The sequence below is a fragment of the Empidonax traillii genome, unplaced genomic scaffold (assembly GCF_003031625.1).
Source record: "Empidonax traillii isolate 1590-97213 ecotype Southwest subspecies unplaced genomic scaffold, ASM303162v1 scaffold27:size3997909, whole genome shotgun sequence".
NCBI classification, from domain to species: domain Eukaryota; kingdom Metazoa; phylum Chordata; class Aves; order Passeriformes; family Tyrannidae; genus Empidonax; species Empidonax traillii.
Genome location: NW_020955220.1, coordinates 2109645 through 2135804, shown reverse-complemented (window position 1 = coordinate 2135804; position 26160 = coordinate 2109645). Strand labels below are relative to the sequence as shown.

At 34.8% G+C, this 26160-nt stretch overlaps 1 protein-coding gene across 1 annotated transcript in view; it reads right to left on the bottom strand.

Annotated features, from left to right (window-relative positions):
- Nucleotides 1-26160, bottom strand: part of ADGRA1 (adhesion G protein-coupled receptor A1) — a 274315-nt gene that overhangs the window by 154453 nt on the left and 93702 nt on the right. The window contains exons 3-6 of the mRNA XM_027908838.1: nt 16563-16634; nt 12837-12908; nt 4084-4155; nt 3159-3322 (exon numbers count right to left, since the gene is read on the bottom strand). Of these exons, the coding sequence (XP_027764639.1) occupies nt 3159-3322; nt 4084-4155; nt 12837-12908; nt 16563-16634 (380 nt within the window). The remainder of the gene's footprint in view (nt 1-3158; nt 3323-4083; nt 4156-12836; nt 12909-16562; nt 16635-26160) is intronic.

The following is a 26160-nucleotide window of genomic DNA, read 5'->3' as shown; positions in this document are numbered from 1 at the left end:
AGAAGGGAATAGTATGGTCTTAATTACTTATTTATAAACATCTGTAGAGCATATGTATATGCAAAAAGCAAAATTTTAATTTGTATATCTGCAGGAGAAACAGTATTCTGTCCCAGAAGAATTAGATAATTTTCTTTGTGGCATAAATAAACAAATAAATAAATAAATAAATAAATATGTCTTAAAGCATCATAAAATGATTTTTATAATTTGACCTTTGCAACACTTTTGGTATTATTTAGTAAATATCTACAGCATTTTTAGCTAAACAATTTATATAAACATTATTGATACTATGTCAAGTACTTTCTAAACTTTAAATAAAATCTAATTGGGGGAAAGAAAGTCTGCACTTTTCCAAACATTTGTTTTGATGAGTCAACATTTTTAATAGAAAAATGCTTCATCAGATTTATGTCAATTGGAATTTGCAGAACAAATTAACTTCTACTTCTTAGTGTTGTTAGTTTGGTAACATCAACACAGCTTTGAGGCCAAGAAACTTAATTCTAATATCTCATTTATCAGTACAAATATCAGAACCCACCTTTAAGAGCAATCTTTCATAATGCCCTTAAGACAAAAACTCATACAGGTCTTTCCTGAGTGAAGAATTTGGCCTAGAGAATCCATCTCTGCTGATGTGCCCAGGGAAAATCACAGTCCTATCAGACTTCAGGTGGAATTTATAGCACTGGTATGCAGGAAAATGTAATTTTCCTACTGTAAATTGAGTGAGTTTTATTTGAACTCACAGAGAAAGAGTAACAAGGCACTGTATGAAGCCAATTTTAGAATCATTTTTCAGAAACATACTCTGTCCATACCAATATGAATTTATCACAGTCCCTCATCATTAAGGCAGAAGACAAAGGCAAAACTATTAAGTCTTATTTCCAACACTGAAAAATCATTTTAAAGCCAAACATTTCTGACAGTTCTGTTAAAGAAGATCTAAATAACTATTAAAAGCTGTTAGTGAAATATGCAAGCAGAACCCTGGGAATTCTAAGACTGTGCAGTTAACTCATAAAAATCCCTAAAGGAGGTTTTTAACTGTTTTCAACAGGCAACTCACTACTTTGGCTAATGTGAACTATCAGATGCATGAGAAAGATTTACCAGAAAGAAATCTGAAAGGCGATTTTTTTCTCCCATCAAAATATAAAATAAATCTAAAAAGCTGATGGCAAACTGCTCCCTGTAGATATTCAGAATCCACATACTTTGACTTTTTAGTTCATTCCCTAATTAAACTGCAAAAATCTTTGCCCATTCCCTTCTATTTTTATTTTTCCCCTTTCATTCCTCTTTTCTTTGTTCATCTGCAATACCTCATGAAGTCTTTTAACATGTAGAAGGAAGATTAGTGACTATAAATACAAATGTCTGACAGTATGGAAGATGTTCACATGCAGGAGTTTTTATTTTTAGTTTTTAAATCACTTCATATTTTAAGATATGTTTAATTTGATCAGCTCTATGCACATTTCAACACATATTTTTAAATCATTCTCAATCGCTGTTATTATTTTGGTGCCAGACAGCCTTCTGTTATGTTTAAGTTCAAATTAAGTTACTGAAAATAAAATTGCTAAATGTTCTGGGCACTGTGAGCTGCTCAGCCGATACTATGAGCACCGTGAAGTAAGTACCCGGCAGACAAAACAGAGCTGGTGGAAGGCTCAGCAAATATAACCACTGTAAAACTCTCTGTGGATACTGGAAGCAGTGTCAAGCTACTGGCAGTCATTACCACCTTGTCAAGCGTTCTGTGGATATTATAAATAGCAGTGAGAACTAGATGGGCATTATGAATTCTGTATCAGGTGTGGTAAGGACTCCTATTGGGAACTAAAGTACAAAATTCTGAGAAACTGCTTTCATTTTCTCTGTAAAATTCACAGGTTTATATTCATTTGTAACCTGGAAATACCAATTAACAGTCCGTAATGACTCTTCTGATCCTTCCAGCATTTTCAGAAGAAGTACTTTTCCTGCTGGGAAATGGATCTCTATGAAGATGCCTATGCTGGCCCTCTATAAAAAGGGAGATTGATATTTGAAAAGTATTGCAGAATTTCAAATGTTCAGTAACCCAAGCTACTCGAAACTTCTTTGCCTTTCACTCACAGGATCTTGTTCCTTATTTGCCTCCAGACATGTGTCTGTGTTTCCTCAACAATTCAGCTGATGGACCTAGTATTCACACCCTTTTACGTCTCTCCCAACTTGCAAGCATCTGCACTGGTTGTTTTATAAATCACTCCAGTCAACTTCTGATCTCCCTTTTGCTATGAATGTGTTTGTTAGCAACACACATCATTCCTCTTGTGGTTATTTGGAGAAAGGTGCGATTTTCCTTTTGTTTGCCAGACATTAGTAAAGTCACCATCTAAGCAATTTTCTGCCATTCAAGAAAGTCAAAGATTCAAAGATTCTGTGATTAATCAAGTACATGTGAATTAGACTTCTGACTATGAAATCCACCAGCATCACCTTAGGCAATGATCTCTTCTCCATGGTATGTGATACTTTTAAAATCCCTGGTTTAGTCTGCTCATTGCTAGACAGTGTTCACTTGGAAATGAGTCTTCCTTACTCATTCATATTTTTTTGCTTTCTTCCTCACACCATATCCATCATGTTTCTTATGTGGAAAATCTCCAGAAAGTGATTCATATCTAGATCTTCAAATACAGAATTCACTGCACTGAAGCTTACCATAAAAATTCTATTTATCCCCAGAATGCAGTGCTAAAACGCATAGTTATAGGTTTATAAAAATGAAAAACAGAAGAATGAAAACTGGCATTTATTTCACACTGTCAGATATATAACTTGAAATAAACATTCTATAAATTCCTGTAGGAATCCTCAGTTTCATGCAGTACACAATGTACAGTTGGCATCACAGGTTAACGTTTTAAGTCATAATTATATATTACTGAATATATTGGCAATGTTCTTGAGATAGGAATTAAGAAATATGGGGTCTTTTTCCATTCTCTTTCAATCTTATTTGTGTCCTCTATGTCACATACCTCAATTTCTTGTGCCTATAATTGAGTCAGATTTATTAATTTTTTTAAATATTTTTTTTTCATCATCTCAGGATTCCACTTCAATTTGTAGCATTAAATGAGAGTACAACTCACCACATATCAGCTGGTTTTCCTTTAGGTTGTAAAGTGACAATCCGTGTAAAGCACTGGGGTAAGCACAAACCGTTTCCTCCGCTATTCGAACTGAAGCATTTCTAGCCCATTGCAAGATCCATCTTAGATTACAGTCACAAATAAGTGAATCAGTGCTGAAATGTCTAGAAAGGCAAAGAATGATAACAATTGGTACACATGCAGTTTTTATAAACATATTTCCTTCTCTTAGATTCAAATTATTTAACTCCAAAGAGAACTAATCTAGACAGATGCGTCACTATGGATGTGTAATTATAGCTGTATAAATACAAAGATTATCTGAGACAACCAATATATACTGCCCCACTGTTAATTACTTCCATGACATTATGCAAAAATTCTGGCTTGTTTATAGAACAGCATCACTGACACTGCTGAAAAAAAAACTGAGTCTGTGTTACTGCAGAAAATCATACTATAACATACTTTCACTTAATAAAACCCCCTTTAAGTAGAAACTTGACCATGGAAGCATTCAGGATGCACTTTTAAACCTCAGGAAGATACAATTAATATCAATACCTGGGAATTGTTATTCTAATTGCAGGGAAAATATTTAAAATTACTGGGTTTGTGTAATTAGAATGATTATATGATGCAATGATAATAAAGTATATATATAAAAAAAGGATGCTAGTTAGGAGAGCTAGACTGGGCTTGTCAGAAATGGGGTTGAATTGTCAGTGCTATCCATTTCCCTGCAACAGGTAGAAGATAGCTCATCAACAGTGACACAGATATTGATAACAAAATAATGCAGAATTTACACTTGGAATGCACTTCTAGAAGCAATCCTGTTTGAATTCACATTTAACTCTGCTATGTTTATTCGAGTGTCTTTTTCAAGTATTTTAGATTTATGAACATAAGGAATGATACTCACAGTGCTTTCAGAGCTAGCAGCTCAGAAAAAAGTCCATTCATGAGACTTGAAAAAATATTCCCTGACAAATTTCTAGGAAAAAAAAAGGCAATTTACAGTTAGTTGTAACAAATACAAGAGGAAAAGAAAATGGCTATAATTTTTCCAATGCTAGTTAAGAAGTTTTGCCTTCCTGACAACAGTAAAAACATGTTTAAATTTGTACATTGCTTTTATTTTGTGATAGCAGTATTCAAATCAATTCACAAAGATTTACTTGTTTTATTTTCACAGCAGATATACATACAATTCACTTGGTCTCATAAACAGGAACATTTCTACATATTTAATAGAATAGAATTCTAGAAGAGATTATTCTAGAATTTGAGCAAAAATATCAATAAAATAATTACTCAGGGAGATCTGTGTTTATTTTTATTGTATATGTAGAATGTCATTTCAAGATAAAGAAATAAAAACTGTCTTATGTTTAAAAGAATTCAAGCAATTCCTTAAAACAGGAATGAGTTTTCAAAGTAACCACACAATTAGTTTTATTACAAGGGACTTTAAACAAGCCAGTTTTCCCCACCCTAAAATTAAAGACATTTCCAGTTTAATTACTGTTGTACTATTTCTTGTCTCGATGGGTAAGCTGGATACTTGCAAACATATGCAATTCAATTTTGCCTAGTTTCACAGTACTGCTCTGCCAATGCCCTAATAGTACAAAAGTTAAATGCTTAATTGTCAAGTGATACAGTTTCTTTCTATACCCCTCAACTGAAATATTAGTGCATATTCAAGATTAACATTTCAGAGCATATTAATTACCTACTTTTGAAATACTGGTATATGTTCCTTTTTGTTCAGTGCTTGAAGATTACATGTTTGAATTCAAGGTTTACAAAATTTCAGTTATCAGGGAGATTTCAGAGCTCTTCACTGAAGATAAGTTGTGCATATAAGAAAAAAAAAATAGACTGGCAAAGAAAATTGTTTCATTACTTTTTCATTCAATAGGATGTTGTTATATTTATTAATTTTACTCCTCTTTTGTCTATAGTGTAGAGAATGTATGCTAAACTGAAGATTCATATTCAGATCAGAGCAATGTACTAGCAATGAAAAATCTACCAAGCTGCAAAAGATCTGAACCAGATTCACAAAGTAAGGAAGATCAAAACTCAAGAACTCTGCTTTTTACAGAAAAGCATACCATACCTGCCCAGATATGGATCAATGAACTCAAGAAAGAAGAGAAATTGCTGCTAATTTATAAATTGTTTTAAGAAAGTTATGGAGCACTTTTGAAGCAATAACTAATCTCACTTTTGTATACTATTGAACATTTTGTATTCTCTTGGTATTTTAAAGCAAAATTCTACTAATAAGAGAAAAATAAACTGGCTCAGCAATATTAAGTGAAATTATTGAGTGACAATGAGATATGTTGACATAATTGAGCTCATTGTTAAGATTTTATTTAACAGTGTACCTTTAATACAGTTGTGGTGCAAAGCTCTTAGAAGAACTTTCAAGTACCTCTTTAAGTGTGGGTATTTCTAAAGGTGGAAATGAACGTTTGCTTGTAGATACCTATTTCTCTACCTCTAGTATTTTGAATTTGTCAACAGGAACTAAAAATATTGAGCATTTCACAAAGACTCTCAGTTAAGCTCTTTAATTTAATTAGATGGACCTACCCCTGTGTTTTTTGGACATAAGGCCTGACGACACATATGCTGAAACAGCTCAGTGAACTGAGATGTCAAACAGACTAAATCAGAAACCGATAACCCTGACATTTACACTGAAGTAAATCAGAAGTGGTTCCACCAATATGAAAGCAGTTACAGCAGTATAAACTTACTGACAGAGGACAATCATGCTGAACTGAAGGACGGGGAAAGCAATCTGCCCGGCCTTGCACGGATGGCTGCCACAAGACAGAAATACAGGAGCTTCCTTTGCCTTACTGTGGTGCAGTACAGAAAGATTTCCAGTCTGATGCAAATCCCAGCTTCTCCCTCATACAGTTTGCCAGGCTTCGTACAGCAAAACAAACAGAACCCCAGGACTGAAGTTTGGGAATTCCATTTGGACCAAAAAAAAGCTTTAAGTCTGGTCAATACTTTAGCAAATGGGGACAAACTGTAAGTCATTTGCAAAGTGTACGTAGCAGGGTTCAGCAGATGTGTGGTAACCATGCACCTGCCAGGGATGCCCATTCAGTGTCTCCTGAATCCACAAGCTTTCCACAGGTCATACCAAATTCACCAAGATATCTATATGTTAACCTAAAAATTCCTGACTTGTGTTCCATCTACAGATTTTTGGTTTCTTTTTATTGTGACAAAGATTACAGAATTCCTACAGAATTTCTTTTTGCCAAGTGCTGGAATAATTGAGTTCCTACCAGTTCAAAAATCAGCAGAAAGCCAGCAAGTCAATTTTTCATATTCTTCTGGCAATGATCTGGTTTGAAGTTTCCATATTCCTAATAATAATTAGCAAACTAGGATCATGTTCACAGGGCTGTGCAAGTCATAAAGCAATATATTTCTATGACCAAGAAACACTAATTTCAATATCTGGATATCCAACATTGGAAACAGATTGTTCTTTAACAAAACTTTCAGAAATCTTCTCAAATCACTCTAATAAATCATGCATTTCTGAGCTGATGCAGCTCTTTGCAAAATGCCTGGTTCTGTAGTTCACGTAATTTGTTATAAATTAAAATATCACCAAATGTAAAGTGTTGTGAAATTCCTCCATTTCAGATATCCTAAAAAGCCACTCTGTCTTGACTTCAAAGGACATTTGTTCTAAAAACATCTGTAATACTTAGTTTGCAAACATTTCAAACATAACAAATTAATGTACTCCAAAGCTGATAGCACTTACTATGCCATTAACTTACTCCATTAGCAGAAAGATGTGCTTTCTGTTTTATCAGAAGTAAAACATTTTAGTCTTACATATACGGGCCTACACTTATTTTTTCATATATCAAATACTTGTGTTTTTACAGATATTAATAAAACACTTTTGCCAAAAGCATCAATATAAATGACAAATGCCATGAAACAATCAAAAAGAGTTATGTGTCTCAAAGTACCATTTCGAGGCAAAATATTGGTGGTAGAAGAAGGAGTGTATGAATATGAAGAACGCTTCCATCTTATGAGCAGTAGTATTAAAAAGCAGAAGTTGAATGCAAGGGTGACAGACTGATCTTAGCAAAAAACCCACATAAACTGGGACAGGAGATGTAAAAGTTAATAACAGAAACACTAAGAGTGCAGGTAACAGTTTGTATTTTCTAATTTGCTCAAATGTTATGAAATGGGGTCTGTTTCATTCACAGTGTTACTGGTTTGTACTTTATTTCTGGCACCATACAAAGTGACTGGTTGTTTCAATGACATCAAGAAAGTCATATAAGAATTTATAGTATAATATTATCACAAAGCCAACTGTTGCTGATGATTCAGAGGCAGGATGAAGAATAAATCAGAAATAGTTTAATCAAACAATTGGAAGTAATGAGGAAGTTTGGTTTCAAACTTCCAAAGGGAAGATCAAGCAGTAGCTACTCCTTGAAATAGATTTAAGCCTGCAACATTTTGAAACCTAAGAGAAGCTATAAGGGACTAAATAAATGAAGTCTGGTATATCTGTACAGTGGCATCATCCCAGTTTTCCACAGCACTTAATATTTAGATTAAATATAAACAGAATTAATGTAAATGGTAGCTCCATTACCCAGCAGAAATACATTTGCATACATAATTCTGGAACAAAGCACTGAAGCATGGGGTCCAAAGGAGATTTGGAAGATTTGTTGCATTCAACTATGTCACTCTTAGTTCGAATATGTGCACCTCATCACAGCGTAAATACAGCCAAAAGGTAATATATAAGCCAAAAAAGTTAAGATAGTACCTTAGAACATGTAATAAATCTACTCATACTGTCTGAGGTACTGTGAGCTGCATCTGTCATATGACGTGAATGCATTTTGAAATCATTTTCCAGAGTATAAATCATCAAATCCAAGGAGGTGTAAAAATTGGATCAATTTTCAAGGAACATAACCACAAGTCACTGGCTGCAGTAATTTCAGGAGCTATGTGAAATTTTAGGTTTCATATGTAACTTCAATTTCTATTTACCAACATACACATCCTGATTGCAATGGAATAAAAGTCTTCTCTACATTATCAAGAGGCTTACAATGTTTTTGTGGTTTCTGTATGTCTGCATGTTTAAAAAACAATACTAGATGATACTACTAATTATTTTTTTCTTAATTCAAGAATTTTGTAGGTTGTCCTGTTCTAAAATAGACTGCAAAAAACCACCAAGTTCACTGAAGAGTGTCTGCATTATCCTGGAAAGACCAGGCAGTTCTCATTCTTTATTTTAGTGAAGTATTTAAACATACCTTTACCCTATTCAGTTTAGATTTATGCATCACATCACTGGGATAAACCACACTATGTCAGTTTGGGCCTAGAGCTGATTTTTCAGCTCTAACTCCATTTTTTTTCAAATTGAATTAGATTTACAAGATTGAGTGAAACACACAGTGTTATTTTGTTCCTTTTGGTATTCGTGGTTGTAAACAGTGTAAGAAAATCCCCTATTTCTACTTCACAGAAGGTGCATGAAAAGATTTATCTCCTTTGCTCCTTCCAGTGGACTCATGGCTCTCCCTACTGGTTTTGATAACAGCCTGCAAAGATGCTTCTGTACTTCCTCTCTGCTAACATAACACAGGAGAGCTCCAATTACCATGATCAACAATTACATTAATCAGTGCATAAGTATGTATCTTTAAATTACTCCTTCAGTAATCTAAACCACACTGGATGTCTATGAAACCAGTTCCATGTTTAACAACTTGTCATCTTTTCCTCGGTACATTTATAAACACTGATGTTGCACTAAGTAAATGCTTCCCCATAACCTTTCCAGAGAACAGCTTTCTCATACCCCTGAAATGGCAAGTAAACACAAGTCAGAGGTATCACTAGCAATAGAAAGTTGACCTATCATATTTTAAACACGTTTAAAAAGTATGATTCTGGGAAGTCCATGACCTTCCAAGGGGAACAAAGCTACAAAAAAGTTGGAAAAGTACCAGTGGCATCAGCTAGCAGTCCACAATGACCAGTTCTTATGTTAGAGGCAAATTGAGATCCCAGCTCAAATACTTACTATCAGCATTATGCCATTATATGAGATTTCTGAGATCAAGGAACAAGAGTTACTATGAATGGCAGGGAACAATTCCCCTTGATTTGGATTGTGGGTGTGTTTCTTCACAAAATAATCACGGACCCAACAAAAGTAGTGGTACTCTTGAATTTGATTCAGTAAGGACAGTCCCTATTCTGTCAAAAAAAAAATGTAACTTTTGACAGAGCAATTGTGATTTACTTCAGGTGAAAGGAGAATGTAGACTAATCTATTACTAAGCCTCTGATTTCCAAAGGACAGAGTTTTCAAATAGTAATAGTCATAGTCATAGTAATAATAATAAAAAGAAAGAAACTACTGAAGCACTAGACATAGACTGGAATGCAGAATGGCCCCATTTACTAGGTCAGTGTTAGAAAGGCAATTTAAAACCCTAATAAGAAAAATGAAAGACTAAATGGATCAATAACCAAATCTAAATCTTGAAAAAATAATTCAAATTTTTAAACAATCAAAGGACTAGAAAGACGCTTACAGGAAAAGCTTAGCAAAATGATGGGAAGCATTGAAGTTAGAGTTTTGAAAGTATGCTAAGACACAATGCAAAAGATATTTAAATAATACTACAATATTGTAACTAAGAGATTAATAAAGAGTAGATATGATGTACAGCCTAAATATATCACATTACTACCATTCTGCACTCTTCTCAGTAAGGGTGGTCATTTGGATTTTATGATTTATGGGAGAAACAAACACTAAATTGGGGAAAACATACTTCCCAAGACCACCAATGGTATGACTACTGATCTGCAGAACTAGTTAAAATTAAAAAAAAACACCTGGGCAACTAGGGGCCTTCAAGGTTAATTCCACTGAGACGAAAACACCAACACAACTGTTAACGATTTTCTCCTGACTATGTGGCATCATGCTAGACCTGTATGAAAACCAAGAAATAATTTGTCTAGAAAATTAGTGATCCTTTTATACAATTACACTGGATTGCATATTAATTGCATTAACTGGATGCATATTAATTTTTTACCAAATTCTGATTTGCCAATTTTTTTCCCATTTTTCTTTTTTTCAAAACTCACTCAGTTACCACATAAAATACAAAGAGGCCAGACTACGAAGTCTCCAAATACCAGAATCATCATCTTTTCCAGTGATGCATGGACATAATACCCACAAAAGCGTGAAGAACCTGTCATTAAGTGCATTTACTGAAAGACACTGGAAGATAATGGAGAAGATAGAAGGGAAGGGAGTGAGACATTACTGGTGCTCTGCAGAAATGGTCTTTTGAGTGATTCTGTTTAGTGCTTTCACCAGAGACTGCCTCAAAAAATTAACGTCAACATGAATCTGGTAACAACAAAAACAATGCTAAGAAAAAAAGAAGAAATGAACCTTCTCAAAAATGAGAGGGCTAGTAATTTCACTAAAAAACATTATTCAAACTGAAAAATGTAACAAGATTGTCACTTGGGAACTACACTTAAGAAAGGTCTAATTCAGATTTCTGCTTTAAACTGAAGCCTCAGAAGAAAAACAATATAGGAAGCTCTGAATCTACAACCATTTGGAAATGAAAGTTAGACCTATCCTGAGGAAAAAATAAATATGTTTAGGATAACGCAAAAAGACCAGATGAAAGAAAATATAGTTTTAAAGACAGTGCGGAGGGAAATGGTGAGTCTTTCTCTGGTTCTTATAGCTTGGAAAAAATTTGCCAACGCCAGGACAGGTTACAGGCTACTAGAATGAGCAGGGACACAGCAAATCTGCACAAAAAGAAACTGTAATGGTATGGTTTGATCAGCCCAGTAACTAAGGGCAGTCAGCCTGCATATTGCGCCTTTTTCCAACATCTCTGCCATCAGTGAGGGATATGGATGCTGCCACATTCTTTCCTGGTCTTCAGAGAAAAGTGATAGTACAGCCAAACACTGTCACAGAACAAATGTTGTGCACTCGCTGGGAATGAATTTCTGTTCTTTGCTATCAAAAGACTGATGTTCTGTATTGAACTTCTAATTCGCTTTAAGACAGAGTCTGAAAGATTTACGAATGGAATTTTCAGACCTCTCTAAGCATGAATTTGAACAGTTTCCATTCAGTTTGTTCCTAGCACCTAGAAACATCTTTCATGTAATGTGACCTCACCATTTTGAATTAAATATACCTTTTACGGTAAGATAGCTATATTGTCACAGTCATGTTCACTGTGCACAACAAAAGGAGGGACAGAAACCCTCAATAGATGAGTAAAAAAAGGGCCAGTTTGCACCTGTGCATCACTTGCTATCAAGGCTCTTCCCATCATCTGTTCTCATTTGTTTTCCTGAGAGGAGACTTGGCATAGTTACTCTCATTAATGTGATCAGTAAGCATGCCAGATTTCAGCCTTTTACCTGGTGCCATCTTGACCTCATGGCGTATCTTTCTAGAAAGATTTCCCTGTTCATCAAGCAAAAGCCAAAACTGGCTGGAGAAGAAGAAAATAAAGTATGAGATTTGTCACACACTATGATGCATATAGGAATTTATTTCTCATTCAGGAATGAAGATAGATCTGAATGAAGATACAGAGCCCTCCTGGGCCAGGCCAAATGTCCATTTAAAACAGGATCCTTCCAATGAATCGTCTCTTTCCCAGTCAAGAAATTTGCAGCCAACTTACTTATTTCTAGTACTTGCCTATGCTGTACCAGACCTTTGGCCATTCCTTTTGAACTTCTCTGAACCCTTTCTAGTTTTGGTCATCTTTTTAAGATGAGCAGACTGAAACTGCCCATAGTATTAAAAACGTAGGTCCTTTTTTTTTTTTTCTGTTAGTATGACGGATGTTTTCCAATTTGCTCTTTCTGCCTTTAATAATACTCTTTTTAATTTTTTTTAAACGTTACTGAACAGATCTTTTCATGGCATTATGCACTATAATCCCAAAACATCTTTGGGTTTTCTCCCTTGCATCACTTGACAGATTAATGACTCAAAAAGTACTATAAAAAATGAAATTTATAACGCAACACTTTAAGCAGCCACTCTAAGATGGATATTTCTAAAGCAATTTGAACTACCCTGATATTCCAAGTTTATTTGATACTTCTTTGTTTTTGTTTTTGTTTTTTTTTCCTGAATAAATGTTTATTTTTTAATACAATACACTTCAGGGGAAAAAAAGTTTACAAATGCCAACTGATCTGTAATGGATAGAAAAAACAATCTATTCTTTTTAACCAGTACAAGTCTCATTTGTCTACTTGTGTTTCCAAGACATGCACACAGAAATACATTCAAACAGAAACATCATGTTCAGCCTCTTTTCCAAGTGAAAATGAAATTTAATTCTCTGGAGTTCAGATAGATTTTACAACTGAAATAGAGCAAATATCTTTAAATATCAATTCATTGCAATCAAAAGCTTAGGAGAGGGGCTTTTTAGTACAAAACCTATAACTTCCTTATGATGAAATTTTATTGCCAACTATACTCAGGTCAATCGTGACAGTTTAGATTTCTTCTGTTTAAAAGAAAAGTGGTGTTATACTCACAGTTTATGAAGATTGTTAAGTCCAACAAACATTTCTGGTGTTAGGCAACCAATTCTGTTATTTGAAAGATCCCTGAAACAAGCAAAAAGACAATGAAATATTAACTCTGTCTTATTCATATAGGCACCTACATAATCAATCACAGCATCTTTATTTTTAAGATTTAATGAGTTAGTGACAAATGAGAAATAAAACCTTTTTCTATAATGTAACATAATTAATTAGATTTAACAACTTTTATATTAACATTATTGAACAATATTCCACATACTGCAACATCTAATTGCATTAAAATGGGATTTTATATACGTAGCAAATAAATGCAAAAAACTATTACAAACACACCCAATTTTCTTTCTCAAAGTTATTAGCACCTGTTTTTTACTTAGGAAAAATAGTATGCATCTTGTTACATGTGATATTCAGCCAAAATTGATGTATTTTTACTGTTTACTAATGTTTCATCTCATTAACAGCATTCTCTCTTGCTGAAGAAATCACAGAAACCATAGGGCAATTAATATTTGAACTACCAAGAAGGTCAGTTTTGATAAGCACTTGGCAATTTCTTCTAAGTGCAATACTGTGGCTTTCTGAGACCACAAACAGTAAAAGGCATTACATTCCATAACTTTCATCTGCAGAAAGTGAAGGAATGTTTTCTGTCTAAGCCATACATACAGCACAGTGTACAGGATGCTTATAGGAAGGAAACAAAAACAAGTGTGAACAATTATATTGTGGTAGCAACATGAATAATGCCCCTTGGTGCATTCTGAACTAGTATTTGATTTTTATGTATTTGGTTTTCAACCTTGACACAAATTTTCCTTCTTAGGAAGTGAGAAGTTCTTTTTAAATAGTTTCAGTAACATAAGGATTTTAAGTGATCATCCAGCCAAAAAACTTTTAAAATTGATCTGAATATATTTTTTTCTTTTAGAATCAGTGGTAGTCTTACAATTCCTTTATTACATTGTGCGGATTCCATATTTTTCTATTGATACATGAGAACACTAAAGTAATAAAATGGGAGAATAAAGGTTGCAGTTTGAAAAATTCAGTTACTGCCTTCATGGAGACATATCCAATTAGCTGGAATGTGGAGGCAATCTTTTTAGAGTTCACTACAAATTCTTCTTCTATCAGACAAAGAACATATTGTTGTACAATTATACGATGAAACGTCACATTAGAATGAAAATATTTCTTAAATGCCTGCCAAGGATATTAAGTAGGGAACAGCTGAAAAAATAGCGAGGATACAATATAGTGCAATAATTGCATATTAGCATTATTCTTTAAGTTCTCCTAATAAAAGCTGCATAGGAAATCTAAAAATGCAAGGTTAAGACAGACATATATACCTATATATAGGTATGTATCTATATATCTTTCTATTAGAAGATGTAGAAAAGAACCTACCCAGAATTCTTGATTGGGTAATAGTTTTCTTCTGCCTAAGCAAAGTCTGAACACGTATGGAAGAATTGCAGCACAATGTGGGGCATAATTTGGGTAGCAAAAGTAAATTTTTATCTGAACTAATGAATACGGGTGCATATTTCTCTAAGTGTAGCACAGAGTGGTTTTTTTAACAAAGTGAAAGGATAAATACCCTTTTCTCAAAGTTTACTTCAATGGGTGTTATTTTTCACAAGTTATATGGCAGCAGCTGGTATCTCTGTATTGTAAAACATGTTTTCTAAAAAAACACATTAGCAAAACACAAAGGTAGCTTACTACACATTCCTCCAGACTAACACGTTACATTAGACATAATTCAATTCATTATGTACAAAGCTGGTGTTCATTTTCAGGAGTAAGACATTTAACTTACTAATGCTGACCTGTAAGATTGATGTTAGAGAAAATTGTCCTGTGTTGAATAACCAAGTGCCAAAATTTTAGTGCTTCATAAATTTTCAGTTTTCATCAATTTTCTGTGTACCTTTTTGAACAAACACTGGATATAATTCAATTTGTCATTCAAATATGAATTATAACAGTTCTCCGAATCATTCACAGAACATTTTGACAGCCTTCTATGATTTGCCATAGCCCTGTCTGTTGCAGCTGCCCATGTTACATCAGCTTCTGCTTTCCTCAGCATCACTTACTTTTTATATGGGAAATAAGAAGATGTGAATGTAAAGTACAGTCTTAAAAGTAATCACTGTATTCACATTCAACAGGTGTTTACACTAATTATTTCTTTTACTCAACAATTCCATACTGAGATCTACCATGACAAAACTCAACGACGCCATTCCTACTGTGCTGAAGAGTTTATTCTTCCCTCTTTTCCAATGCCTGATGACTTTGCCTCCCTTGACTAATCTCTCCTGGATGACCCGAAGCTGCCCCCTGTGCAGTCTGTGGATGTGCAGCCCACGACTTGCACAGGTTTCCTGGTTTTCCCACAAGAGGTCAGGGTTGTGTTATTAGAATGTGCGGCCAAAGCAACAATTAGCACTCATTTTGATCATTCCATTGCATTGTCGTTCCTGTACACAAAGTGAGCAAGAAAGCTTCAGTTCAAATGTTTTTCTTTGTATTAAAAATGTATATGCTACTCTGATTTCATCATTATTATGCAACTGGCTTTCTACCTGAACTCACTAAAGCTGAGAGCTGGTGGAAAACACTGTTATCATCAGAGGTAGAAACTTTTAGTTAGGATGTGCAGTGCTCCCAGCGCACAGCAGTTAGGGAATTTAACTGCACGGCGAAAAATCAGAAGGATTTGTAAATTTCTTTTTCTGTGGACTTGCATTCCTTCTCCTCATCTCAATCTTCCCATCCCACTAAAATAATCCCTGTTTTCTCATAGGTTTTCTCATCAAACATTCAAATAGCAGACATGATGGCTAGGAAAATGTCTGGCATGTGCTGACAGCCTAGTTAGCCAGCGCACAGATATTTGGATTCTGTCACTTGGAAAATTGTAACTAAAAACCGGTTCATCTCACTTTGCCTTAGGCCGAGCAGAACTAAGGAGGGTCTGTAGTCCTTTTTAATAAAAAAAAAAAAAGAGACCAATTGTAGAATCTTAATAACTTAGATATTGTTACCCTTTAAGTACTTTAAAAATTAGCCAGTGCTTGCAAAACTACTATGAGAACATTTTCAGAGACAAATGCAAAAATTATGGACAGGGAATATGCTACATAAGTTCCCGTTTCCTTAGAAAACCATGACAAAAATAAAACAGTATCAAGCAAAGCCAAGATGGCAAGTAATGAAAATGGTAGACAAATTCTAAAGTATGACAAAATTGCCCCTCTAGTAATTTATTTTGTAGATGTGGTCTGTGATAAAAGTAAAGCAGACCTTACACAATGAAAAAATTTAGTGTAGCCCAAACCATTGTTTACACACATCTAAAATGCTTAGTGTTATTTCTGATTAAGGTCTATTGTGACATATTGTCTGCTAAATCAATAATTAGGTGCGTTTTTTACCTCCAGAGATTTACTAGTCAGGACATTTATTGGAGAGCAAACTGATGATTTTAAATGGGACAAGGCACAAAAGAAGAGGAAATGGAAAAAAGAAGGGAAAGAAAAAGGTATGGTAAATGCAAAAAGCAGCCTGTGTGATTTTCTATTTTACAGCCAGTGTCTTTCTGTGATTATTGCTTGGTGGCATATTTGAGCTGCCCAAGGATAGAAATGTCGATACAAATACAATTTTCAGAATAATTCAAATGGAATTAATACTTACAGGCGCTTCAGTTCTGAAAGTCCATAGAAGGCCCCTGGCTCAATTGTGCTGATCAAATTATTCTTCAGATCTCTAGAGAGACATAATAGGAGAAGCAGTTAATTATCACTTCACCTATTTACCACTGTTATACGTGATGAGTGTGAAATGCAATGAATGCAATTATAACCTTTATTTGTATTAGCTAAAACTAGGAATTAATTTCTTAGTAGCATCAAAAACACTGTATCACTTGCAGTTTATAAAAACATACTTTTCCAAGGAAGATGGTTAAGATTAGATGTTTTAGAAAAAAACCTGCTCGTTTTAATTCTTCTTCTCCTATTTATATTTTACAAAATAAACTTACCAGCCATTCTCCCCAAAGGGGAAATGTGTTAATCAGTGAGTGAATGAAATAGACAGTCAGAAAAGTAAGAGCCTTTTAGTTTGCTTATTCACTCTGCTGTGAACTTTGCACTTAATAAATGTCTCATTTCCACCTAATGTAGGCAAAGCAGTTGTCATAGGAGACAAACAGGTCAGATTTCTATTCTGAAATACAAGCAGTTTCTTTTCTTTTTTGGCAGATAGGGGCTTCCTTTTGTACTTGCTGATTCACAGATAAAGAATATTTCACTGGCATTAGTAATCTCATGTGCTCTTGACACGGTGCTTGGGGCCATGACATGCTCTCAGCTCAGCCCCCACAGAGATTTATACTGAATTGTCTCAAGACTTTCATGATGTGAACCCTTAAGGAAATGCCTTCAGTGCAACTGGATTAGCAGGCCTAGCAGACAAATGCTGTAAATTCTTGTGGAGTCAGTGTTCATCTTCTGAGAATTTGCAATTCATAGGGAACAACTGGTGCACACCAATATTGGTGTTGTCTCTCAGACTGGCCACTTCCAGGAATTACAGCACATATACTGCTCAACTCTGCCAGAGCATGGATGTATCAAAAGTTGCATGAGTCAGCTTATTTATGACTTTTTATTTTACTGCAGATGAAATGCATACTAGGTGAAACCTTGGTTCCACTAGCTGTGATTGCCCTGAAGAGGGAAAGATTTCTTCCCAAACGTTTAGTTCACAGTAGGATATGTTCTAATATGAAAGGCAAAATCATAAATAAATACTTCTGTACTTTTCTAGTAATTTTTGCAGATCTGTTGAATACAGTTCCAAAAAGTTGTGTCACACACCCATTTCATTTCAGTGACGATGATGAGTGATTTGTCCCTAATGAAGATCTGAGTCAGACTTTTTAATGGTCAAGTTCAGCTTTCAGCTTGCAATATGCAACATTAGGAGTCTTTAAGAAGGTGTTAATTAATTCTGCTTACTTATGTCTTAATAATAAATATAATAATAAAATAATTATCTATCTATCTATAGTAAATGCAGACCTATAAGATGCACAATAGATCAAAACTGAAATTTTGATGGGGGAAAAAATGGAATATTTGCTCAGTTTACAAAATATATTTAGTTGCCTAAGCTGTAAAATCCTAACTTCAAACTAGAGTTAAGGTAATCAGTTAACATTTACTCAGCTCAAACTTCATGCTGCATAATCAGCAATGTATAATACACAGGTATTGGTGCATGGCAACATCATCTGTTCAATAATTTTAGATTATAATTTCTATGCTTCTGCTTGCTCTACACAGTGCCATCATTGTGACTGCTTGTTGCAACTGTTCTTGTGATGTTATTGAAAAAAGCAAAGGACTGGGATAAAGGTAGAAAAATTAAAATCAAACAACAGGCTAAGTTTGGAGGCTTTATAAAATGTAAGTATTGCAAAGCATGTAGGTTTACTTATTAAGAGTTCCTGTGATTAAGTAACTTAAGTTATTAGCATTCATAAACCTATGAAATATAGTAGAAATTTTTTAGCCATGCATGCCTCAAAACCAGTGGTTTAGTTTCTTACTGGTTTTAGCTTAGCTTGTTCTACATATTTCAAAGTTCCTTTTTTGAGTTGCTTTTTTCACTAATAAACAATATCTGTTCATTATGCAAATGAACTCAATAAAATATGCTGATCTCAGTCCAACACAAACACAATAGATATTACAAGTACATATTAAAAATGCACCAACTATTCCAGTTGCCCAGTACTAATGCAACTTTTAAACAGACATGCATGACTGTATGCATATATCAGCAATTAAAGCATTTCCATTACATGGCATAGATCATTCCTATCTCCTGGAGCCACAGTGTCCATTCCTCACTTGTTGCTGAGCTAGTAAAAAACAAACCCCTGAAATGCTTCCTTTTCCCTGCTACTGTGCAGTACAGGGATAAATATGCCTGTACTGCCTGGGAGAGGGAGTAAGTCAGAGCCCATGAAATTCCCCACAGTCTCAAGAAACCTGCTATACGAGGCAGAGGCAAGGGGAGGAAAGGTGGAACACAGGAGGAGAGGAAAAATGTAAAGTTCAGGAGACAGTTAAAAGTGTCGGAAATGGACAGAGCTGGGACAAGGAACTTGATGGTGATTTGAGCATTCATAAGAAAGCTGCACAGTCTGTGAGTAATTTTAGGCATATGCCTAAGCAAAACAGTGGCAGAAACACAGACAGCAAGGTTGGTGCTTGCACTGATTCTTACCTGGCAAAGCACAAAACCACTTAATAGACAGAGGAATTAGGGCCTCCTGCAATCTTTCTGAAGGCATTCTGCCCTTCTCCCTATTCTCTAACACAGGTAAAGCGGTTTTCCTCCTTGCCTTGGCCCCTTCCCTTATACTGAATTTGGATGAAACTGACAGTACAATTTAATGTTTGGTGTTTGCTATTATGAAAACACTCTAAGAATTGGAAGAAGCTTTAGCATTTTTTCATTTTGTGGTCAAACATTTTGATCTTAGTTCACCGGTACCACCAGCAGCTACTAGATTCATCTTTCTTCTGCCTTTATCTGCTCAAGAAGTTGTGACAATTCTTTTAATTTTGAATTTTACACACCTTATCATAAACAAAACTGCTAATACAAAACTTATGAATCCTTTTATCCAGAGTCACATCAACTGGCAAGGACAAGTCCTTGTTTGGCAAAAGTTGATCTACATGAGTGTTTTTTTCTTTGTTGATTTAGGATTTTTACTCTGTGGGTGAGTCAAAACTTTGGTTTTTTTTTTTTTTTAACATTGGAATATTCAATACTAAACATTTGGGTCTACTCCTTTTGCTTGTATAGTGCATTAAATATGTAACTACTCAGGTTGAAGGAAGTTCTTTGACTTTCAGAAGTGAGTTCACATGAAAAAGACTGGAAGGATACTGTTCTTGTCATGGCAACAGCCAGCTGTATTCTTAAAAGACAAACAAACAAAGCATAAATCCCAACCTAATACTATAAATCCTTTGGATCTGTGCTGGTTTATCTCAAGCTTTACACTGGGACACATTTGAAAACCACTTCAGAGGCACAGTTCATGTGCAGATATCCACATTTTAGGCAGAGTAAACTGACAGTTTTAATAACTAATCTTTACATCAATTACACGCATTCTCTGTTAAATGACAACTCATCTAAACTCTCTGCAAGTCAAAATCAGGCAAAGTGATCAGCTCTTACAGCCAACAGGGGTAATAGCTCAGAACAAATATAGAATAGTCAGTATGAGTGGTAAACTGGTGACAGGTGAGTTTTAATGCCACTCAAAATAACCAAGTAGACAAAAGGCTTTCTATTTACTGAAATCCTCTATGTTCTAGTTTATGGAAACTCTGCTTTGTTTCTCCATAACTTGTAACCACATAGGAAAAACCAGCATAATCCTAAACTTACATCTTCAGGAAGAAAAAAAGGCCAGTTTAATGTTAGCAGAAGACAGACCATTACAAGGAAAACTGTCCATCACTTACACTTTCACAAACAAGACATCTGGTCTCCTTATTTTGGAAATTACACTTAAATTAGATAGGTCATTTTAGTACGGATATTCTCAGAAAATTGCAGATGATTACACTATCCACAATTCTGGCACTTTCTTAGTAATTAGTATTATTCCATAATGTTTCAATATAATTCTGGCTTATCAAACCAGGTGCTTTCTTCCTAGTCATCCTTGAAGACATCCTTTAATGTAATTAAAATTAATAAATAAATAAAATTATCACAACTGTTAAACACTTGAAATTCTTACCTCTACATTTGGGGAATCCATTTGCTTCCCTGCCATTTGTATTTTTTATAAAATTACTATAATTAAGATATTGAATTAGCTTCTCCCATTTTCTGACCTAGGAAAGAGTTTGTCATATTGAAGCCTTACAGCACTGAGCATTAACTTGCACTGAGCTAAATAAAGAAACCAGAGTAAATTTGGTTGTATGTTTACATTTTTTCCCCAAGAGCTACTGCTGAGGTTTGGCAAAAGGTCACGATCCAAGGCATGCCAAACAGCAGCCCAGCCTGGGCCACACACATGCACATATACCATACAAGTGATGTGATCACCAACGAGAAGTAAGAGAGAAAAAGAACCCCACTACCATCATACGGAATGACCACAACGTAACCCAGTTAAGTCCAAAAAGAAAGCATTTTCTAACTAACAGTTATGGTTTTGCATCATTTCTGATGCAGGATTCTAACTTTAAAGTATCTATTCTGAATCTGAATGACGTGTCATTAGTGGTGTGGGTGTATATATCTAGTGGTGTGACCTGAAAATAAATCAAAACCAAGTGCCATGTACAAGTACAGATAGATGGAAGCTACACGAAGTTAGCTACAGTCACAGCAACTGCAGCACTTACATCCAGGCTGCACAGCTGCAAAAAAATAAAATGGGGCAATATTTGTTGAAACATATTTCCCCTAATTTCATTACAGTTGCTAGATAAACTTGCTGCATGATACTCTGATCTTAACTTGCCCTAAATAGGTAGAAGAACAACGTAGAATGGACCACATAATTATTAAAAAGCAATCTCAAAGAGTTAGTCAGTGAAGAGAGGAGACTTTCCTTTTCACCTACAAGTCTAAACTTACCTAAATTACATACAGTAGCCGTTAAGCAATGTCTTCTTACATGCATGTAGACAATTTGTATGTATATGCAAATAACAGGCCTACAGGTAAAAACACTTAAGGAATCTAAGTATAACAATCATTTAAGAGAAACCTTAACAAAAATAGCTGACTTAAGGAGGGGAAATCTATGTTTGAAGTATTCACTTCCTGATGGCTTAGCTGAGAGGTAAATGAAACAAGAGGAAGAGGCTACTAATGTGACATTACAAGAACATTTAATAACTACTCCAACCCTCTCAGCTATTAGAAATCTTCTGTGGCCAAATCCCTGATTATATAAGAGATTCTTGATGCTTCAAGTTCACAATATGCACTTACACAATATAAAACATAACAGGGGGAAAAAAATCACTAAAATATATACAGTCCATTAACAAAAGAATCAATTTATCTTAAACTGCATTATGATGTTTTGTACTAACATCTTGGCCTTCAGATATGCATATTCTCCCTCCAACTTACAATATACGTACTGCAGATATTTTGAACACATATTCATAACAAGAACGTTCAACTAATTCCAGTACTTCGTTCAAATTCCTGACATCGATACATCTTTCATAAAAAATTATAGGTTGTACCAAGAGGACATCTGTGTTTAGAAAGCTGTCATTATGGTGCTGCAAACTTTCCAGAAAAGCTCCGAGAAGAGCAATCAGTTGTTGAGCAAATGCCAAATCCCATTGAAATATGACTAACTTTCCACATTTTGCATACTACTACGAAACAACAACAGCCAAAAAAAAAAAAGGGAAAAAAAAAAAAGAAAAATAAGGTCATGTCTTTCACTTCTTTCTCACGTGAAACATTATAGATAAACAACTTTGTCACCTTTACCCAAGAAAAGAACACAGACTTGAGACATTTGAAAACCATAAACACTGCAGCAAGAAAGAGGCATAGCCAGCAGTGAAAGACAACAGATAGCACCTATTCTGACATCAGAATAGTAACTGTCAGGGTTGGCACTCCTGGACACAGGAACTGAGAATTAAGGTGATATTGGTAGAACGTGTTTTGGAGATATTTCTAATGTACCCATCTCTATAGGAGCCAGTAACTCATTGTCCTTTGGTACAATGGATATTATCAAAACTCATTTTCGTCTCCATTACTAGTGAATGCATTGCTGGACAAACACCATGGATCATGAAGCAGGAAAGTTAAGTAATAACAACTACCTGGCATCATCATCAGTAACTAAAGCACTCCCATGAAACTCAAGAGCTCATTTGTTATCTCGGGGGTTTTTTTTAATGATGAGAGTGGATATTTAACCTACTTTCCAGAATCAGGAAAGTTACAACTGCATCACAGTTAAGCTTCAAGAGATAAAGATAAAACTCTTTTTAGATAATAAACATAAGAGAATAAACATAAACATGCACACAAACATGGACAATAACTGTCCAATAATGGTCTGTCTTTGCAGACACAGAGGTTACAGGTCTTCTGTCTGTTTAGCATGTTGATGCATTTTCCTTTAATTTCCCTTTTTTAATCCAAGCCATTACGGACTGGATTACCTAAAACAAAAGACCCTAAGGACTAGACAAAAAAAATAACTGCTGCCCATTCAAGGTACTAATGAATGATCGGAAGTTTCACACCAGTCAGTTGATGGAAATAATGACATACAGAACAACTGAAAGGTCATCACATTTTTGGTTTTTAATTTAAGGATGATGATTCATTCACATCAAACGTGCTGTGGTAATTTGGCGGTTATTCATTATTTAGGAACATGCCTAAAAACGTTAAACAAAGTGCCAGTGATGGCAGCTGAAACAAAACAGAGACAGGCTTTATGGCAGTTTGCTTGCTCAAAGTATCCCATAGAATGCATAGAATAAGTTACTTCATTTTAATGGTAGTAGTCACAGAGCAAGAATGTAAGGCTCAGGGTATTTGCTGGAAGGAGTAGTATGTCAAATAAGAAAAAGTGAGTAAAAAGCTTAGTAAAGCAGAATAGACTTGCATTGCAAATTTTTTGTTGATACACGAATGTAATACAAAGTAGTATTCTGAAGGATTAATGTATGCAGTATAAACTCAAGTTTCATCCAAAATATAGCACTGACCAATCAGAACATGGAAAGAGTATGCCAAGATGTTTGGTACCTGCCTCTACTTCAGCATTTTGTTGCTCATAATTCAAAAATGAATGCATTTTCTAATAAAGAAAAATCATCTACACTTTCCACAGTCTTTTACTTTGCCATATTTTTAAGAAACAAAAATTCAGCAAAATATTCCAATTCCAAACATACACAACTGTTCCTGTATGTTTTCTTTTCCTGGAAAATGCCACAGACCCAGAGACATATGGTAGGACCACATTAGGTCTTGGCTATGTAGGTGCAAAATGCTTGGCAGTTGTAACCTGGGGAGTCAAGATGGAGTGACTGTGTCACCCAGCAGGAGGAGTCCCTTGGATCAGCTGCATGAGCCTAAAGCAAGACTGAAAGGTTGGAAGAAATAAATGCTCAGAGAAGTAGATAAAGTGGATTTCAGCATTCACAGTTTAGCAGGCAGCTCTGCAGTGCCAGTAGAAAATACCTCCTCAAGTGTTGGCAATCATGCCTTGGTGTACAGTGATAGATTTGGCATTACATGGATTACAATAGCAGAGCTTGTGTCTATCTATAACTGTGTAAAGACATGAGAAGCACAGAAATCTTGTTAGGGTGGCTGAAAAGAGCCAGAAGTGTCCTTAATTTCTACACCTATTGGGACTTCTCTGTATTTATGCCTATAAGGCAGTTCAGCATGGGTTAGGTTTCTTGAGATGTGCTCCACTTCTCTTAAAAAAAAGGCTAACTGTTGAGGGAAGTAAATAAAAAAGGGGAAAAAAATCAGTTCAGAGCTTAATTACAGCCTGGGAGAAACCTGTAAAAAAAGTGAAAAAATAGGGGAAAAATTATCCTCAACTTTTTTTTGTTTAATTTTTAAATGAAACACACAGTCCAAACAAAATGTGAACCAGACACTTAAAAAGTGTATAAAACATACTTTCTACTGAGAAAGGTTTAAACTCCAGTGTCAGGTTGTTATTTCACATTCTAAGACTGCACTTATTCGCCTGTTACAGATTTCCAGTAATGTGGACTCAACATTCTTAGGTCAAATTTCAAACCCTGGAATCACAGCATAGCAGTATAATTACAATTCTGAAAATGAAATACTGAAAATCTATCCTGAAATTTTCAGAGTGCATCTGAATTAATTTTTCAGAATAAAATACAGAAAACTGCATTTTTATACCAATTTATAAGAGGTGTCAGGGTAACAAAACTGTGTTTTGCTAGATATGAGAACCTTAAAATATACAAACCATCATATCATGGAGTTTTGGGTGGGGTTTTTTTTAAGAAAATCTTTGATTCTTTTTTCTGTTACTATATTAATATTAACTTGTAAAACTACAAGTGATTCTTTATTGAATTTCAATTTGAACTTCAGAAAAATATTTTCTTGTATGACTTAAAACACCCAAAGAATTCTACCCTGAGCTATAAAGGAAAGATAAGCACCTGCAGATGGCAGGAAGATTAATTTTTGAGTCAAAACTAAGATAGTTTATTATTCAGTGTAGATGAAGAAAATACGAATCATTGTTCCTATAACATTTATTTCATTACACTGTTTTCATAATAGCGAAGTGGAACACTTCTAAATCCAAGGTGACTCAATTAAAAAATGTCAAGGAGGGACTCAATCTTTCTGCCTGCTTTCTATTTCTACATAGTCTCATTAAAAGAGCAAGAATCTTCACTGATGATATCACAAAGAACATAGTCACTGAATTGTGAGGGATCTGCAGTGATTATTTAACTCATTATGGGAGATGGACAGGGCAACACTGCACTAAGTTTCACCCATCTCCAGGAACGAGTATATTCAAAGGTGTTTTTCCTATTTACCTGTGAATATGGCAATGCCAATACTTTGCAGCATCACATAGAGCAGTAAGCCTTTTCCAGAAAAGGAGGGAGAAAAAAGATAAAAAATGAAAACCATTTGAACATTTAATTCAGCCCATGTTAAAGTGAACATTAATTGCACAGATATCCTGTCACTTTAAATTGCCAATAAGAAGCAGTTTAAGGATGACAGGGAAGAATTGCCTATAAGCAGTTTAACTCAAAGGAATTAAATCTTGCTGGAAGACTGGTCTGAGAATCCTTGCCCAGAAGCCTCTGTTTTATATAAACTGGGTCTTTGGTAATAACTTAGACAAATTTAAGTTTTTTAAAAACCAACCAAGTGTGCTAATAGAAAGGCATGCAGAATTGTCTTCTGCAGAAATGAGGGTTAATGTGTGATCTCTTCAGCTCTCTGCAGAAGTATTTTCAGTGCAGAGTTTTTACATGTGCACTTTTCTGCAGGTACTTGTCAGAAATATTTTAAAATACTTTTTGCTGAAATTTCATATAAAATACAGATGATTCACAGAGAAAACTACAAGACTGAAAAGTAAGAAGACCAAAGGTTCTATGTGAATGTACAATTTCTACCCATTCTTTAATCTTATTGCCATATATTTTAGATGCTATACAAG